Genomic DNA, 20,662 nt, shown 5'->3' with positions numbered 1-20,662 from the left:
CCAGCAATGACCATTTTACTCTCTGTTTTTACAAGTTTGGCTTTTTAGATCCCACATATAAGTAATAACCAGTACTTGTCTTTCTCTTTCTGACTTACTTCATTACTATAATGTGCTCAAGATCAATAGAAATTAAACTTAGAATATTTGTGGTCTGTATCTTTTTGCCTAATTTGCCTTTCTTTTAATACAGGTACCTGGGTCATATTCCCTAGCTTAAAACTCTTTTTAAGTGTAACTTCCTATTTCCCTGTTTAATTTGGATGATAATTTTCTAGATCCAGAAAAATATATTGGTTAAGTTTTATAATAACCACTTTAGATGACTTTCTCTGCTTCATATATTTGAGCACTTGTTGTTTGCAAATCACTATACTAGGCACTTGAATTTACTACAGTTATGCAATAGTGATCCTAATTGTAAGGATGAGAAAACTTAGCTTCATGAGAGGTTCCCATTTCACTGCATAGCATTACAAAGATGAAAAAGAAGAAGGCTCAGTGTTGAATGCAGTTCCCCTAATATCAGAATTTTACTCTCAACCACTGCAGTGACCAATATCTGCCAACAGAATTTAGACTAAAATTTCAAAGGATTGTCCACATAAACATGTTATCTGAAAAAAAACATACATGCCCTTGTGATGTTTTTCTTCAGTGAGATTTTGTCCTTTTCACATAGATTTGAACTTGTCATTGAGCTTGCTCATCCTCTTTTCTCAAATGAACAAGTTCTTTGCTTTACCTAATTTTTTCTCTCCCTTCTCTTTCTTTGGTGTATTTTCTCCTCAAAGAGAATATTCTTATTAGAAAGCACTATATACACAGTGGGACAAAAGTAAGTTTACAGTTGTTCATATGTAAAATAATATAATAATTAATAAGTAATCATACAAGAATAAGCTAAACCTTTTCCCTCCATCCTGTATAGCTGGAAAGATCAATGTATCTTTGTACATTTTTACTCCTTTATCTACTAGTATAATATGAATTCCCCATTTTTTCTAATTCAATTAAAAATAATTAAGCATACATGTGAAATAGATATATAATAATATACATGACTGAATAAATTTGACTGAAATATAATATGACCTTATCTTCCTCACACCCTTTACAGTACACAGAGTTTACTCTCTTGTAGACTGTTCTGTTTTTTTTTTTTCATGGTTTATTCAAATGGATCATGAGCAACCCAAGGTAGTAGTCATTTGCTTTTTCCCCCCACCAGAAGCTCAGAAGAAGCAATTAGAAGAAAGTATAGAGCTGATCCAAGATGAATGTGTGTCAGAGAATGCAGATCACTCTACAGAGGAGCCTGCTGAAGGAGCACCAGATGTGGATGGAGAAGAGATGACTGATGGGATAGAGGAGGACTTCGATGAAGATGGGGGTCATGAGCTGGTAGGAACAAAATATTTGGTGTCCACACCTTTTGTAAACAGCACAAGCATGTCAGTAGCTTATTCATTTTAGAAGAAAGTTAAGTATTGAGGGCTATTTTTTTTCTTTTATGAATTTATTTAAGGCAACATCAGTACAGTGCTTTGCACATAATAAGTGCTCAATACATCTTTGCTAACTAAAAATAAAAGAGAGTAAATTAAAAAATGGGAATATTATATATGATATTAGGTATACTTTAACTTCCAAGTGGAAGATTTATTTCCCAAATGCTCCATCATGAAAGGAAACTTGTGTTTGTACAATTACATGTGAACTTACATGGATGTAAAATCCAGGTAATACGACCATTTACAGGAAGTTACCTGGTGCTTTGACTCATCTAAGAGCATCATTTGCTGTGAATGACTGTCTGTGGTCATTGCATGGCCAGCAGTCTTTCCTGTACTCTGCTCATTAACATGGCCCTGTGGTATTTGGCCAGGTCACATTCTCTGTGCCTGCAATGCTGAGTAACCAGTACTTATGAGTTGGGGAATTAGCTGAGGCTTTATTCTTTACATGTTTTATTCTCCCAATGGTGTCATCATTATATTGCTCACTTCCAGATATTCTTTTCTCTGTAACACACTGGGGACTTGGTAAATATATGCTGATGAGGATGCTCATTGTCATATTTTATCAACCATGAAATTAGACATTCTCTCCTAAGGGACTGACTAATCACAATGATGACAGGGCAGGCATATGTGTATGTGTATATCTGCCAACTCTCTAATATCAATGAAAGAATCATTGAATTTGACTTATCCCAGGTAATATAAGATCCTAGTTTATTCTGATAGCTATTATCACTTACTAATTTTGTCATGATAGTTGTCGCTTTGTCATGATAACTACCCTATTAGTAGTTTAACTTACATAATTCTACAAAAGGGACCTCCTCAAAAAAGGAATTATCTTCTGAAGTGCAGGTCCTTTGTGGTACAGGCTTACCCTGCTAGGTGAGTGTTCTAACAACCCATCTGTATTGGTGTACCAACTGGTATTGTTGTGAGGGGCTGCATTTGGCTTCAGTTAAAGTTTTTTAAGACAGCACATTTGCCCATTTTATAATGGGTGATTTATGACCACATCCACCCACATCATACTGAGTGTTCAGCAGTTTTTGACCAAAAATATGACCCCCATGCCCCATCCTCCCTATTCACCAGATCTCATTCCAAAAAACTACCTTTTGTTTCCCCGGGTGAAAAACATCCTCAAAAGGAAACATTTTGCCAATGTGGAAGAGGTGAAATAAAAGACAACAGAAACACTAAAAGGCATCAAAATTCATGAGTTTAGAAACTCTTTTGAGCAGTGGAAAAAATGTCTCAGTGTATTACATCAAGTGGGGAGTACTTTTAAGGCAACTAAAGTTTAAACATGTAAAAATAAATACACAATTTTTAATAAATAAATTCCAGGGATTTGGGGGTCTCCCCTTGCATTCCAACATTGATTTTTACATTCAAACTTTGTTGAAATTGCATAGTACCTTCATTTAAACTTTTCCAATATGAGCTTTTAAGAACCCCCCTTATTTCTACAAAAGTCTGCATCAGTCTGAAGGATTTAAGTTCCTTTCTTAGAATTGCTTTGATTATAGGAATCTGTTGAAAGGGGCTAGAATAAATGAAGGACTAAGTTTCTCAGTTTCTTCTTAATCAGGACTTTAATTCCACAACATTGATTTTTTTTCAACCTGTTTTAATCAGACTTGTGTTGTCACCATTCCATTGTGACTGCTCTCACTGAAGTATCTGCAGGCTTCCGTATTGCCATTTACAATAGTTAACTCTTTGTTCTTACTTTAATTTATTTGTCAGAAGAATTTGGCTGAGAATTGGTTACAAGTTGCTCATTCTCACTTTCCTCTGCTAGAAACTTTCCCTCTAGACTGGAGCAGCCCAGGGCTTTGTCCTGAGCTACCTCCTTTTTTGGCATACTTTCCCAAGGTGAGCTCATCAAATACCAAAGTATTAAATATTATCTATAGGCCAAAGATTCCTCAATGTAGATTTCTATTTCTGGTCTCTTCCTGGGATTCTAGACTCAAGTATTTAAATGCCCATTTCCTCATAGATCTCCAATAAATATCTGAAATGTAATATGCCAGAAATAGTCTTGATTTTTTCCCAGCCAACTTATTCCTTTCCTATCTTCCTCATTCTTGTAAAAATATCATCATCCATGCAGTGATTAACACCAAAAAAGACTAGGATTACTTCTGTTTCTCTCCACCTTCCCCATTAATTCTACCTCCAAATCACAGCCCAAAGCTAGCCACTTTTTCATGTCAGTTATGCAATCCATTCTCCACACAGGAAGGATGAAAATCTTTATAAAATATACATCTGACAATACTACTTCCTTGCTTGAAAACCTATAGTGCTTTTATCACACTTAAAATCAAAACTCACTAGTGCATGAATACAAGTGATGATGACACTGGAAGGAAGACAGTGACAGAAAGAAAACATGGTGAAGATGATAGTATATGTCTGACCAAGGATCGCTGTGGGAATGAATGTCTAGGAAGCACAACTTGGCACAGAGTTAACATGTCAGTAAAAATTTTGCTAAGTGTCTGTGTTTTTTTGGAGGGCATCTGTGTCTTTTATATATGTTTTGTTTTATTGTGCCCTCTAATGTCATTCATTTAACTTTGTTAGCCCTGATGTTTCTAAGCATATTCAAGTAATTATGGTGTAATCAGGTTATAGTAATACTACTAATAAAAATTTCCCAGGTTCATATGAACTCTGCATAGTTTTAGTGCCTTCCCCACTGCCCCTACCCACAGGCTCTCCCAGGAAGTATCTCAGCTATATCAGGAACAGGGCTGAAAACATGTTCCCCTTCTGCCCCTGGAGGGCACCATCTTGCCACAGTCTTGACTGCTCTTCTTCTGCACCCAGGGAAGTAGCACCCACAAAGTACACCAGGGGCAGGGTCACTTCAAAAGTGCACCCTGGGGCAGGGTCACCTTCAGGTCTCAGTGTAAAACCACACCAGGGTCCAGATGAAAGCTGGAAGAATGAAACCCCTCTCCCCAGCTCCAACCTGGATATGGCACCCAGAGCCCAGAGTGACATAGCCTGAAAGCTGAACCTATAAAATCCACCATTAGAAAAACCAGCCGCTAGAGTTTTTGCCTCAATATTAGCTGGACCTCCCAGCTTCTGCCCTGTTCCTCTGCATAATGGTCTCCAAAGAATAGCCAGTGTGGTTCTTAAACCTTAAGCCGGTCCACATCATTCTGTTTTAAACTCAATAGCTGCCTGCCTCACCCAGCCTCACAGTGGTCTCCAAAGCCCTGCTCCCTCTCTGATCTTCTCTGATCCCTGTCTGATCTGACTTTGAGTTCTCACTCACCTAGGGGCAGCCCAGTGGCCTCCATGTTCACTGTTCAGCTTCTGCCTCAGTGCCTATTCTCTTGCTGTATTTCTGAATGTGCAGAAAGGGAAGGTGGAGTCCACCTCATAAAGCGCCTTATGCTTTGTTAAATGTTTTAAGTTCATCCAATAAATTCCATGTAAGTAAATTGGGAATTGCCTGAACATGAGAGAGAATCAGGATGCAATGCAACCTAGATGTGTGAGGCAAGTTTTTATTTTAGACTAAAAAGAAATAGGGTTTTTAGATTTAGGAAATAAAAATAAAGAACACCCAGTGAAATCTGCATTTCATATTAATGATAAATACTTTCCTTTTTTAAAATATGAGAACTAGATCTTCTTTTCTGTTTTTATCTATTTTTTTAAATTTTTCCTTTACTATTTATCCTCCTTATACTCCCCTCCTCCCACAATCACCATACTGTTGTCCATGTTCATGAGTCCTTTTTTCTCTGCTCAATTTCTCCAATCCCTAACCTATGCCCCAGACCTGTCAGCCTGCTGCCTATCTATGACTCTGTCTCTATTTTGCTTGTTAGTTCAGTTTGTTCATTGGATTCCACATATGAGTAAAATTGTATGGCATTTGTCTTTTTCTGACTGGCTTATTTCATTCAGCATAATGTTCTCCAGGTCCATCCATGTCATCACAAAGGGTAAAATTTTCTTCTTTTTTACGGCTGGGTTGTAGTCCATTGTGTAAATGTTCCATAGTCGTTGTATCCACTCATCTACTGGTGGATACTTGGGCCACTTCCATATCTTGGTCATTATAAATAATGGTGCAGTGAACATAGTGGTATTTTCATTCTTTCAAATTAGCACTTTAGGTTCCTTAATATAAGTTCCCAGAAGTGGGATCATTGGGTCATAAGACAGTTCTATTTTTAGTTTTTTGAAGCATCTTTATGCTGCTTTCCACAGTGTCTGCACCAATTTGCATCACCAATAGTACAAACATGTTCCCTTTTTTCCAAATCCTCACCATTACTTGTTTGTTGACTTAGTCATGATAGCCATTCTAACTGTTGTGAACTGATATCATAACTTAAAAAACTTAACACCAAAAAACACAACAATTCAATTAGACAATGGACAAGGATCTGAATAGACACTTCTCCAAAGAGGGCATACAGATGGCCAATAGACATATGAAAAGATGCTCAACATCACTAATTAACAAAGAAATGCAAATTAAAACCACAATGCGAATTACTTTTTAATATAATCATGTCCCAAATATTACAAGACATAATGCTAAGAAAAAAATAGTTAATCTCTCTGAAACTCAAATTCAACTTAAACTTCCTATAATATATCTGGTAACTCTCCACAGAAATACATTAGAATTATGGCCTTGAACAAAATTTTTAACTTCTTCTAGACTCTGTGTTGTCATCTGTGAAACTGGAATGAATACACACCTCACAGGGATCTTAGAAGGACTAAATGAACTTCACTAAATAAAGACTCTGACACAATGTGAAGAAAGAATTTGCAGCCGTTATTGTTATTATTCTGATTATCATCACCTCATTTTGCAAATGAAGTTTTCAATAAAACATTACATTTCCAGCAACATAATCTTTGTATGGAACTTTGCATCTTTAGAGTCTCTAGAGGTTCGAGTTTGTTAAGATGCCCTTCATATTTAATAAGAAATCCCTCAGGGAACAAATTAAATATTAATCCTTTTAATTTTTTTCATTTTATACTTGCTGACTTAATCAGTTCAAAAGAATTCCTTTTGAAGTTTTCTTCTTATGACTTAAAAAAATGATAATGCTAATGTAGTCTGTAATAATATGCAGGGATGACCTTTTCCGCAAGTCACCCTGTCTGTCATGGATGAAAGTAAACATGACATGACATGATCTGCTTGGGGAAGAGAGGTTGCTGATCCCTCTAGAGGGAAGGACCATAAGCAGTGGCCAGTTTCTCAGGGGAAAAAGGCATTGAGCCCCTTCTTTCAAGGACTTTTATTGGTTGTAATACACAGGAATACAGGGCAGCAAGGATCAAACAGTAGATAACATTTCAAAGAAATCTGAGGGCTTAGTCTGAGTCAGTGTCTGTCAGGAAAGGGGGTTTCAGAAATTTTAGAAGACATACTCATTTCCTGCTTGGACCCTTATCATATGAATGAAAGCACTCTTAGCAGAGAAGATTTCACAGGATTATTTAGGAATTCTTTCTTATGCCAGATTTCCCCAGATATGCTCTAGCAAGGCAAGGAGCTGAACCCCACCCCAACAGGTTTTCAGGCTTAAGTGGATTATAGCCAGGAGGCCCTTCTCCTAGAGGACATGGGGACTCAGGCTATGTCACATAGCCAGGGGGCAAGAGTCCATTGCTCTTTGTTGCAGCCCCCCCCCCCAAGTCCTTCTATCATGGCCTCTCAAGTGGTCAAGTCTGGCTTAGGTTGCTCCCCGCTGTGAGGAGACTTACCCTTCATGAACTTCCAACCATGCTTTGGGGGCAGGGAGAAGAAACTGAGGCAGCATTTGCTACCAGAGACAGGCTTTGTCTACTGTGGCTCACATTCCAGAGGTTGCTCACTCATCCTTAGCCATGGTGGGAGGGCAGGGGAGAGGGGGCTTAGGGCTACAATTCCTGAAACCAGGCAGAGTGGCCCACAACAATAATATATAACTTTAATTTTAGCTTTTGCTATAGATTTGCTCTCTTGCTCATGTTGGTAACATGAGCTACCAACTTAGTAACAGCTGGTCAGCTGTGGTTTTAAAGAATCTGACCATGTTAGAAACCTTATACATCCCATTTTCTATAGTCATTGAGCAACTCATTCATTAAAACAACAGCCAAAAATAATTTTAATAAAATAATGGGAACTCTTTAATGTGCCAGATACTTAGTATCTAAAAACACAAAGATCAAGTAGTTTCTGATTTTATAGAACTTTTGCTGGGTAGGAGAGAGAATGCTGAAGTCAGAACACAGAAACAGATATTTAATAAACCTGTGAAAAGTGCAATTATTATATGAAACATGACAACATTGTGTGGGAGGTGAAATGACAGAAGCTGAACAGACTACTCAAAGGTTGTGGCATTCAAGCTGGTTCTTAAAGAATGAAGCATGTGTGAGAAAAACAAAGGGTTAGATGGCATCACCAACAGATAATAAAGCACACCAGTAAAGAAGGCTCAAATGATCTTGGTATCTGTTGAGAAGGTGGCTGGTTAGTGTGACTGAAGCAGTAGTTCTCAGGGGTTGGTCTCAGGACCAGCAGCATCTCATTAGTTGAAACTTGTTGGAAATCAAATTCTCAGAAAAAAAGAAAAAAAAAAGACCAAAGTCTCAGGATCTACCCCAGACTCACTGAATCAGAAACTGTAAGAATAGACCTCAGCAATCTGTGTTTTAACAAGCTACCCCAGTGATGCTGTGTTTCCTGGTGATTCTGAAGCCTACTAAAGTTTAAGAACCACCACTAGACTAAAATAACAGGGCTTTCAAACCCGGATGCACAGAGAATCACCAAGGTACTTTTTCATAAAAGGGTGTCTTGAGCTGTAACAATAAAATTAGAATCCTTGGGTGCGGGGCCCAAGCAAAAGTCCAAAGACTTTTTTCATGTAGAATAAGTATTGAGAACTCTGGAGATAGAGGTCGTGATCCATGAAGAAGATGCATAAGTGGATACTTCACCAAAAGAGTGAGCACAGGAAATCCCACTCAAAATCACTGGTCTTCAGAAAAATAGAAATTTAAATACAATAAGGTAATACTCCACAGCCTCCAGAATGGCCAAAGTTGACTGATATGAGCAAATGTGGCAGAGATATGGAGACCCGAAACTCTCTACACTATTGGTAGGCAGATGCAATGCTACAACCACTCAGAAATGTCTGGCAATATCTTATAAAACCAGACATGATGAGCCAGCAGTTCAGCTCCAGAGTCTTCAAGAGAAATGAAAATATATGTCTAAAAGGTATTTGTATAAGAGTGCTTTAGCAGCTCTACTCCTGGTATTAAAAAATGGAAACAGTTCACCAGTCAGGAAGGGGATATGCAGTGTGTTTTTATTCATACAAAAAACACTACTCATCAGTAAAAGGGAACATTCCACTGAGCCATGCAAAACAGCATGGAAAGATCTCAACAGTGTGCTCACAAAAGGACACCTGTAAAAAGAGGACAGTATGGTATCATTGAATCTAGATGAGCAGAGGCTGCCTGGAGTGTGAGAGTGATTGGCAGGAATTAATATTCCTGCAATGTCATTCTATTTCTCATCTTGGGGAACATCCACATTGATTTCAATACCTATCTCTAATACTACACCATTCTAGAAACCTCCCTGATATCTTCACAACTCAAACAAACACCTGTGAGCACACTCATGTCCTTGTTGCTATTACTTTTTTATAAATGTCTTCCTTGCAAAAACCATATAAAACAGAAAGCCGCAAGTAAACAAACAAATGCATTGACACAGACAACAGTATGGTGGTTACCAAAAGGAGAGGGGGTGGGAGGAGTGTTAAGGGAGTCAAACATATAGTAATGAAGGAGGTTAGAGTTTGGGTGGTGAGTGCATGATGTCATGGACAGATGATGTATTTTATAATTATACACTTGGAAAAAAATGTCTCTCTCTCCAGCTACACACTAAGAACCTCCCTCAGGCTGGATGACTTCTTGGTTTGGGATCCCTCATGCAAAGCACAGTTTCCAGCAAATGTTCAGGCATGGGGGATAAAGGAGACTGATTACCTGGTGGGCTCTGAACACTGTATTATACCTGCAGGCACACACTCTTCCTTCTGCCTTGAAAACCCTCCCCACTCACTATTTTGTCTGACTGGTCAGTACATCCTGTGCCCTCAATACCACTGTCACTCACCATCAATTCATTCTTGAACAAGGTCCACACTTGTCCCTGTCACTTTGGGTTTGCTTCTCTTTTTAGACCACATTCTGTACTTATTTCATCATACTTAACATGCTTTATTGTAACTAGTGATTTCCCTTCTTTCTTGGTCAATGGTTTATGAATTTCTCAGAACTAATTTTATTTGGTATTTTTCCTTAGTATGATATTTAGCACATGCTAATGAATATTATTAAAGAAAGAGAGGAAAATGTGCTCAGCCCCTCTTTGTTTTTAAGCACATTTTATTGTGTATTGTAATCAGATCATATTCCAAATATTACTTTTGTATGCATGCCCACTGTGACTTAGAGGATTCTTATAGAAAGCAGAGAAGCAAAGAGCTTTTGTTGTAACCACTAGGTCACTCAAGCAGCAGGCTGCATCTTCAAGGCACTGAAAAGAAGGAGGAGGCTTGAATCAGCACATCCAAGTCCACACAGCACAATTGGCTCTGGTGTGGAGTTGTTTTTACATCATTACCTCTCATGAGTAATACAAATGCAAATTTAAAGCCATCCGGATTTAGTTAGCAAAGCTAGAACACTGAGTTATAAAACAAACTAGAAAAGAAGCCTCTCTCTCACTTGTGAGCTACAATTTTTAAGCCCAAACAGTTAAGAGAAAGCTGTAAGTCATAAGTTCATAAGAAAATAAACTTCAGATAATTCAGAATTAAAGAATACCCAGATACATATGGCAGAGCCTATGACCCCAAATGCAGACAAAAGAGCAATTTGGTCATTAGAAAATGGGCTCTAGACCTAAGGGTGTTTGAAATGTTAAAGGTATTGTGGTTGCCATGCAATTTCCAAAGTGCTCTAATGATGTTAAGAGGTAGATAATATAGAGTATAGATCCAAACAAAATAAAATATTTCTACTACCCCACAGTTTCTATATAGAGAGAAACAAAAGAGGAAGAGAAGAGAATGTTCTGAAGTCCTTTGCAAACAAAGCAGTCCAAAAATAATCCTTAAATACACTTAAAAAAGGAAAATGACCCACTTTTCTAGAAATGATAGAGGTAAATAGAACAATTTGAAGTGTTAATGAGGTCAGATTTCAGAAGTCTAGTTATGAAAATTGTTGGAGAAATAAAGTAATTCTGCCAACACAAAAAGCCCTTTACTGACAAAATAGAAAGAATACAATATTCTATAAAATATTGTATATAAAAGCAATAAATAATTTGAGTAAACACATTCACAGATTTACATGTGTATAAGATAACATTGAAGTGACTACACTGGTTTTTATTACATTTTATTGACTATGCTATTACAATTGTCCCAGTTTTTCCCCTTTGCCCCACTCCACCCAGTACCCCACAGTCCTTCAGGTAATCCCCACACCTTTATTCATGTCCATGGGTCATAGATATAAGTTCTTGGACTGCCTCACTTCCTATTCTGTACTTTACATTCTCATGAATATTCTGTAACTATCTAATTGTACTTTTTAATCCCCTTACCTTTTTCAGTCATTCCCCTGAATTCCCTCCTATCTCACAATCATCAAAATATTCTCCATATCCATGATTCTGTCTCCATTTTCCTTGTTTGCTTAGTTTGTTTTTTTTTGATTCAATTATTGATAGATACATTTTATTGTTCACAATTTTGATCTTCTTTTTCTTAAGTAAATCCCTGTAACATTTCCTATAATAATGGTTTAGGGAATGATAGATTTCTTCATCACTAAAGAAATTAGCTTTTTTTCCTCTGAGTATCTCCTTATTTGCCCTTCAATTCTAAATGACACCTTTGCTGGGTAGAGCAATCTTAGCTGTAGGACCCTACTTTTCATGACTTTGAATATTTCTTGCCAATCCCTTCTCACCTGCAAGGACTTTGTTGGACTTTGTTGGACTTTGTTGAGTGGTGGTGCTCTGAAATTGTCTATAGCTTTCTGTTGGATGCACAGGCTCTGGGGTTTTGTGGATGGAACTGGCTAAGGTCAGCCACTGCCTGTGTTATGTCTGGGGCCACTTGGCATAAGCTATAATGTGATCTGCAGATGGGTGCTACTTGTGTTTAGTTTGTAGTTACCCAAGCAAGGCTAGGATATAAACCAAGGCCAGCTACTAGCACTGGACCTGGAGCAACTTAGCAAGAGGTTCGGGGACTGTAGGCTTGTTGAGGCCAGCTGTTGGTTGTTTGAGAGGATTTAGGAAGACCAGAAGGATGAACCAATACCACCCACTTATATGGAAAAATCACTGCTAATATCTTGGGTGGACCTATAAATTGGGTGGGGTGGAGGCCCAAAGAATCACCAGTATGGGGTAAGTAATGTGAGATGGGTAATGGAGTCTCAGATGTGGCACCCACATGCTAGCTCTGTGGCTCTGTGAGGGCTCAGCAAAAGGCCATGAACAGAACCTGACATAGAACTCTGAAGTTCTATCTGGGAGAAAGCTGTCTCCCAGCCCTTCCCCTGATGCCAGACACTTCAGTTCCAGTATGGCACCAGTATGGCACTGGTGCCTTTCTAGCTGCTATCCCATTGCTGGAGCTCAGAACGAGTGAGTCTGAGTTAAGTTCATGTGTGGGCCCATTAAGAGCAACTGCTTGGGATTCCAGCAATATCTTCCACCAACTCATCTTAATCCCTGTCGCTTATTGCAGAAAGAAGTTATGGAGACTTTTCTTCCTGGCACTGAAGCCCTGGGATGGAAGGCCTGGTATGGGGCTGACACCCTTTGCTTCTGAGAGATCCTTCCCAATATTTAGGCATCATAAATCTTAGCATCTTCACTCCTTCTAGCAGCATGTGATTTCTCCTTTAATTCCATAGTTGTCAGACTTCCATTCTACTCAATTTCTGATGAGAATGTGAGAATGCTATAATGTGTGTATCATTTTTTAAAAAATATTCTTATAGAACCTTAGTAAGCTGTTTATTTAAAATATCCATCATATCATCTTATCCAATGAATTCTTAATATTTTAATTGGCAAATTCAAATTTAAGTAATAGTGCTGGTAGCAACCTAGGTGCCAATCAGTAAATAAATGGATCAAAAAACCATGGTACATTTACACAATGGAATACTATCCAGCAGAGAGAAAGAAGGAGCTCTTACCCTTTGTGACAGCATGGATGGAACTGTAGAGCATTATGCTAATGAAATAAGCTGGGCAGGGAAAGAAAAATACCATATGATTTTATCTTTAAGTGGAACCTAATCAACAAAAGAAAAAAGCAAGCAAAATATAACCAAAGACATTGAAATAGAGAACAATCTGACAGTAACCAGAGTGGAGGTAGAAAGGGATAATAGCGGGAAGGGTTTTCAGGAACAACTACAAAGGAAACATGGACAAAACCAAGGGGCAGGGTGGAAGCAGGGGAGGGAGTTGGCTTTGGCTGGGGTGGGGCAGAGGGGTGGCAGGTAAGTGTAGACAGCTGTAATTGAACAAAAATAAAATAGTTTAAAAATTAGTGGAGGTTCTTTAACAATGAATAATCAAGTATAAATGAAATACCTAGTCATTGTGTTATCTTTATGGAATTTGTTAATATTGAAGCCTGGGTTCTAGAATATAAGTCTCTAACTAGAATATAAGCTTTCATCTGAGAGTGAAACACCCTCCACCCCAAACATAGGATTTTTTCTTTTTTGTTCCCAATCTTTCACTGCTGTTCAGAATACTATCTGAGAATAACAATTACTTAATAAGTATTTCTTGGCTACCTGAATAAAAATGTCATGAATGGAAAAACACATATATAGGTTAAATTGTTACTATTGCACAAAACTCTTTAACATCACAGATACCCTCTGTCCAATAGTCCTTGCCCTTTGGGATTTGGGAATAATGTAGAAGCAGAGAAATACATTTTTGCCTCTCAGAATATAAGAAGAGTTTGCTGATTTAATGTTGCTTGGCTAGACAATATCAGAACTAGGTTTGGGGTTTATCCAGCTGCACACAAATAGGTGTTCTGAACAATCAGTATGTGTAGGCTGTTTTAAAAACTGCATGTTACACTATTAGTATCTAATATCTTCCTCAATTTTAAGGGAACAATGGCAGTTATCTCTTGGGCAGCCAGAATATGACAACTATACCCTGTAGAATTTACAATAAAATGTATATGTGTTTGATCAGTTGGATAGGAATCCCTCCTCATTAATAATCTGGTCTCAGATTAATGTGAAAGGGTCAATGCTACAATGGTGAAGGCTGAGGGGTGAAAACTGAGTGATATGCAAAGACTGAAATACAAAAATCTAGACTTTGTTAAGTCTGATTATGTATGGTGAAATAAATGATAGACAAATCCTTCTCTCTAATGGGATAATTATGTTTCCTCTTTTACATCTTCTTGACCAGTTCATTTCTAGTTTCCCCATGAAAGTTGCTCCCAAACTGAAATCAATGTAACTTTTCTCAGACCTTTCAAATGGTTCTGTTAGCCTACAAACCCTTGTGCTTCGTCAATGGAGATTATCTCAGAAGAGTATGTTGAGGTGTGAGATAACATTGCTAATAGAATATGCTGGAATTTTAAGACAATGAATTTCACAAGGATATGTAAAAATAGTATAACCAAATCATTTAATTGTTTTCCTTTCCAAGGTATTAAAATTTTCTACAACTGGCATTCTCACTAAATTTTGTTTCTCAGGGGGAGAAATTAAGTTTGCCAGTCACATAAATTTATAGTAGAGGTTTTTTATAAACATGGTCTTATTTAATCATCTTATAATATACTGCAAAAAATTCCTTTAACGTGTGTGGAAGTGAGCCTCTGAGACTCAGTGATTTGCCTTAAGGTCCTACAGCTATTAAAAGACTTGTCTATCTGAGTCTAAAACCCAAATAACTCTTCTTTGAACTGAATTGCTAAACTTAAATCTTCACTTTATAAAATATTTATTTTATTTAATTTACTGTGTTGATATTAATTAAATTATATAGGTTTCAGGTGTACAACTCTGTAGTAATTCATCTGTATATTATATTATATGTTCACCACCCCAAGTCAAGTCTCTTTCCATCAACATTTTTCTCTTCCATTTACCCACTTCTACCTCCCCGCAACCTCATTTCCCTCTGGTAAATGAGTTATTTTTTTCCTTTGCTTTTATCACCTAGCCCCCAATGCCTTTCCTGTCTAATAAACAAAATAAACTAACAAACAAAACAGAAACAGACTCATAGTTACAGAGAACATTTGAGGTAAATGAGAAGGTTTTTCTTCTTGAAAAAAAGGCAGAGACCAATTTTCCCCTGCTCCTTTCCTTAGAGCATCTCTTCAGAGAGCTGTTGAATTTGGGTCCTTCCTCTCACTTTTGATTTGCCAGTGTTTATGGTGTAGAAAGAATAGGCCCAAGATCGTGGGCCAAATAAATCTGATATATGATAATGTTGAATGTTACCTGTCCTCTGATCTTGAAAGAACAGTAAACATTAAGGTTCACCCCTATTCCACCCCTTTTATTCTGGGAATGGCATACTGTGAAGAACCATCCTTCCCCATATAGCTCAGGTAAGACTCACATGGTTAAACATAGACCTCCAAATTCTCATTCTTGGTCACATAAATTATTAGATTAATTGTTTTATCCCTGTTGATTAAAGAGAATAAAATGCTCATTCACCAATCCTTGTCTAAGCTTCTCTCTATCCAGGACCTTGGCCCCCTACCACCCTTGGCTGATGTACAGCCCTCTAGAAGGGTGCCTTCTGGAAAACAGGCTGGAACCAGAGTCAAACATGAGATGGTCTATTCTCTAATATGGAATCTGTTCACCCCACTTCCCCTCATCCAGTTCATTCTAGCATTGTTTACACATCTATATATAATGACAAACCTTTTTACCCCAACTGTTGAGATGCTTATAGATCCTAATGTTAATATTTTGAGTTTCAAGAGTCCCATCCTTCCTTGCAATAATCCTTTGACTAAAGCATCTTCTGACTAAGTCCATATTTGTTTTTAATTCAACATATATAACCATGTAGTTCTAAGATGTCTTAGGAATTGTACAGAAGCATGTGAGCATCAGTTTTTTTGTTTTTTGTTTTGTCTCTGGGGAAATAATTGTTCTGCTTTGCTGTATAAAATGTGTGAGATTCTGTCCTAAAACCCAAGATGGCCTTAACTTATCCTCAGTGTGACTAAACATTACATCAGTTTCTTCCTGACTATAGGCCTCCAACCTCCATTTTCTCAGACATTGATTTCAGAAAACTTGAAATTGTAAATTGTTTCTCTGTACCTTTTAGATGTAAATCTTCTCCCTGCCTTTTGCCAATTTTACAACTCAGGTGTTGCTTTCTTAAGGATCTAGGATTTCTTAAGGATCCTTTTGAAATATGTTCATTGCAGCATTATTCATGGTGGTCAAGACATAGAAACAACCAAAGTGTCTTTCAATTTAATGGATAAAGAAAATGTGGTACATATGTAGGGTGGGGCAAAAGTAGATTTATAGTTGTGAGTATACAAAACATAGAGTTTATTCTTGTACCATTATTTCTTAATTATTGTATTATTTTTGACATAAAAAACTGAAAACTGGGGAGCATGGGGCAGGGGGCAGGCAGGGTTGGGAATATAAGACAGAAACCTGTACTTGAACAAGAATTAAATAAAAATTATATAAATTAAAAAAACATATAGGTGAAAAAAACATATAGGTGAAAAAATGTAATTTCTCTTTTTATTTTATGAAATGTTAGAATTTCAAAATGTTTTCATGAAATATTTCAATGCCTTATGTGACATAATTGTATTATCAAAGTGTGTAGAATATAAAAAAATAAATAAATAAAAAATAAAATAACAAGGTGATAAAAAAAAAACCTGAAAACCTACTTTTGTCCCATCCTCTATACAATGGAATAGTACTCAGATGCAAGAAAAAAATGAAATACTGCCATCTGCTACAACATGGATGGATCTTGAGAATGTTATGCTAAGCAAAATGAGTCAGACAGAAACAGTTAAGAACCACATGATTCCACTCATATGTGGGATATTAAACTCAAGGCTACAAATGAAAAGATAAGACAAACAAACAGACAACTTATAATGTAACCAGAAGGAAGAGGGATGGGGGTAGTAAAGGGTAAATGGGTCAAATATATGTTGACAGAAAAAGATTTGACTTTGGGTGGTGACACACAATGATGTATCATAGAATTATACACTAAAAACTGATATTATCTTATTAACCAATGTCACCTCTATAAATTTAATTAAAAAAGAAAATAGAGCTTCCTATATCCATGTCTCTTTGGGAGAATAAAATCCTAATTTAGATAACTGACAATTAGCAAAGATAGATGGCTCAGTCACCATGACCACTTTCCCCTGTAATGTCTTCCAGTCCTTTTCACCCTGCTCACCCAGTGCTTAAAAAAATAGTTGTGCTTTGTTTCAGTGGAATTGAGTTTAACCTTAATACTCTATTACAAGTCATAGTCTCTGTTGCCAATCGTGACTAAAATCTTCCTGCCTGTTTAACTCCATTTAGTCCATTTTTTCTTTGACTAAGAAAAAAAATCTCTTCTATGTTTTTTTCAACATACCGATGATGTATTAAGGAACTATATGCCTGATGTACATAGAAAACCCTATAGACTCCACCAAAAAATTATTCAACCTAAGAAGCAAATTTGTCAAAATATCAGGGTTCAAAGTCAACATTCAGAAATCAAAAGTATTTTTATATACCAAAAATGAAAGCTCAGAATCAGAAATCAGGGGGTAAAGTCCCATTAGCTCTAACAACAAGAAAAATAAAGTACCTAGGAATAAACTTTACCAAGGAGGTGAAAGACCTGTACTCAGAAAACTGTACAACACTGAAGAAGAAATTGAGAAAGACACAAATAAATAGAAGCATATACTGTGTTCATGGATTGGAAAAATTAACATCATCAAAATGTTCATATTACCGAAAGCTATTTACTAATTCAATGCAATCCCTATTAAAATACCAGTGACATATTTCACAGATAAAGAACAAACATTTTAGAAATTTATATGAAATGAACCCAAAAAGCAGCAGCAATTTTCAGAAAGATGAACAAAGCAGGAGGGTCACAATACCAGATATCAAATTATAGTACAAGGCCACTGTTATCAAAACAGTATGCTACTGGCATAAGAACAGACACAGAGACCAATGGAACAGAATGAACAGCCCAGAAATAAATCCAAGCCTCTAAGGTCAATTAATGTTTGACAAAGTGAGCAGGAGCATAAAATGATGTAAAAATAGCATTTTCAATAAATGGTGTTGAAAGAGCTGGACAACTACATGAAAAAAAATGAAACTTGATCACCATACACAAAAATAAATTCAAGGTGGATAAAATATTTAAATATAAGTCATGATGCCATAAAAACCCTAGAAGAGAATGTAAGCAAGAAAATCTCAGATTTTCCACATAGCAATATTTTCATTGATATGTCCCCTAAAGCAAGGACATAAAAGAAAGAATATACAGGAGAGTGTTAAGATGGCGACAGAGTAGCACGGAGGGAACCCAGCTCCTGTGCATCTGGAGAAAATCCGGGCAGATCTCCCGAAGAACAGCTTAATCAACCAACAATTCCCCAACATTTATGAAAATAAGAGACCAGAGAGTGTGACAGAGGAACCAGACAGGACTCCAGATGCACAGGCACCCGGTGGGCGGGCAACAGACTCTGTGGGAGAGAACTGACTCCCCCGCTCCCTGTCTGCGCAGGCAGGTTAATACCAGGCAGACACCTGCGGGCTTAAGTTAACATAAAGGGTGGCAACTGCGGACTCTGTGGTCACCAGCCCGCCAGCCCACCAGGCCAGGGGATTTAAGAACGACACTGTGGTTGCTGATCTTTTGGGATTGGGCTGGGCTGAGAGGCAGGCTTTGTGGAGAAGTTTCTATTGGAAAGTGAACTGAGGTGCTCTGCGACAACAGCTTGCCTCACAGCCAAACCACCCAGCAGCCATCCAGGGGAGGGGTGGGAACACATGGATCCCACCACAGGACTGAGAAGGACAGTGCCAGACACCGCAGGAAACAGGCAGCCTCCCAGGGGGGTGGGCATCCACATCCCAATCTGGCAGCCTGCTCACGCGAGCCTACATACCTGCCCTCAGAGAGGCCGCAACCAGAAAAACCGGTTTGGACAGTTTGAAACCGACAAAGGAAGGGTGCTTTTTTTTAAAGTATGTGTGTGTGTGTGTGGGGGGGGGTTCCCCTTCCCCCTTTTTTTCTCTCTCAACTTCTTTTGTAAGTAATCTTGTATCTTTTAAACTGCATTGTGGCTCTATCTTTCAATACTCTGTCCTTCATTTCTTTTTGTTTTTGTCCGGTTTTAGTCCTTCCGTTCTTCCCAAATTTTCCGCTTGTTCCTCTTTTCTACTGACTTTGGTCTGTGTGTGTGTGTATGTGTATGTGTATGTTGGATTGTTTGTTTGTGTGTTGCTTAGTTTTCTTTTAGGTGTATTGTTATTTTTTTCATTATTCTTACTTCTTTTTTTTTATTTTAAGAATATCTTTGTATCCCTCCTCCTTCTGTGCAGGTTTCTTAGTCCTGGCTGGTTATATTGTACTACCTGATAGGTTCCCACTGCTCTTTCCTCCCCAGTGTATTGCTAATTTTCTATACTTCACTTGCTTTCCTTTGCCATACTACCCAAGCTCTATAACCCCCATTTAGACAGATCACATAGAGTCTATCACATGAGTGTTGCTCTAATATTATTGTAAATAAGAGCTGTTCTAGACAACGGTAATAATTCATAACACATCTCTCGGATGTTAGACCACCTTGCAGGTGCCTGAATTCTATCACTCTATTTACTCACATGCTATACCTAGTTCCTAACCTGTACTCTCACCTTACCTCAAATCTGACCACCTGCAACCACACTGCTTTTTAGATACAACTCACAAGCCCCCCTTCCCAAGAAGAGACTTAACTTATGTCCATCATTTCCTGAAAGTGGCAAGCTGGATAGAAGAACACAGTTAACTCTTTACATAGCCTAAAGATTGTCTCTTTCTTCTATGCCCACTGTGTCTGTAAATAACATAAAATAATCTTCTGCTATCATAAACCATTTTGCCTCCCCCTCCAACTGATCATACGCGTACAATAAAGAAAGGAGTAGGTGGAAGTGGAAAACACCAAGATACCTGCAGGAGACTGCACCACTGAATTTCACAGGTATCCTACCACAGAAGTTCACACCATAAACCCAGGGAACAAGAATAGATCAATTTAAGAAGCTGAGGACAACAAGAAGAGTATCACAAACAATGGGAAGATAAAGAAACAAACCCCAAATGAAAGAAAAGGGGGAAGCCTCAGAAAGAATGTAAGATGAAATAGAGGCAAGTCAACTATCAGATATTGAATTCAAAGCACTGGTTATCAGGAAATTCAAAGAGCTTACAACGAGCTACCAGAAACTACAGGGGAGCTACAATGAACTCCCCGCAAATTATACCAACATGAAAAAGGAAATAGAAACCATCAGTAAAGGCCAAGAGGAAATGAAGAATACAATTTTTGAACTGAAGAAAACAGTAGAGGGTATGAAGAATAGAATCAATATGGCAGAAGATCGCATAAGTGAGATCAAAGACAGGATAGAAAGAATCTCCCAGATGGACCAAGTAAGGGAAAAGAGAATCAGAAAAAAATGAGAGTTTAAGAGAAATGCAAGACAATATGAAATGTGATAATATCCGAATAATAGGAATACCAGAAGGAGAAGAAGAACAAGGGATAGAAAACCTACTTGAAAGAGTAATAACAGAAAATTTTTCCTAAGTTGAGTATAGAGAAAGTCACACGAATCCAGGAATGCCAGAGAGTCCCAGGCAGGTGGAACCCAAAGAGGCCTACTACAAGACACATTATCATTAAAATGGCAAACCTCCAACACAAAGAGAA

At 37.7% G+C, this 20,662-nt stretch overlaps 1 protein-coding gene across 1 annotated transcript in view; it reads left to right on the top strand.

The window, feature by feature from the left end:
• Positions 1-20,662, top strand: part of RALYL (RALY RNA binding protein like) — a 241,752-nt gene that overhangs the window by 198,653 nt on the left and 22,437 nt on the right. Inside the window, exon 7 of the mRNA XM_037050234.1 lies at positions 1,232-1,404. Within this exon, the coding sequence (XP_036906129.1) occupies positions 1,232-1,404 (173 nt within the window). The remainder of the gene's footprint in view (positions 1-1,231; positions 1,405-20,662) is intronic.

Source organism: Sturnira hondurensis, unplaced genomic scaffold, assembly GCF_014824575.4.
Source record: "Sturnira hondurensis isolate 20B ecotype Veracruz unplaced genomic scaffold, ASM1482457v3 Scaffold0006571, whole genome shotgun sequence".
Lineage (NCBI taxonomy): Eukaryota > Metazoa > Chordata > Mammalia > Chiroptera > Phyllostomidae > Sturnira > Sturnira hondurensis.
The sequence above is the reverse complement of the archived record's forward strand: the minus strand, read 5'-3'. Positions and strand labels throughout refer to the sequence as shown.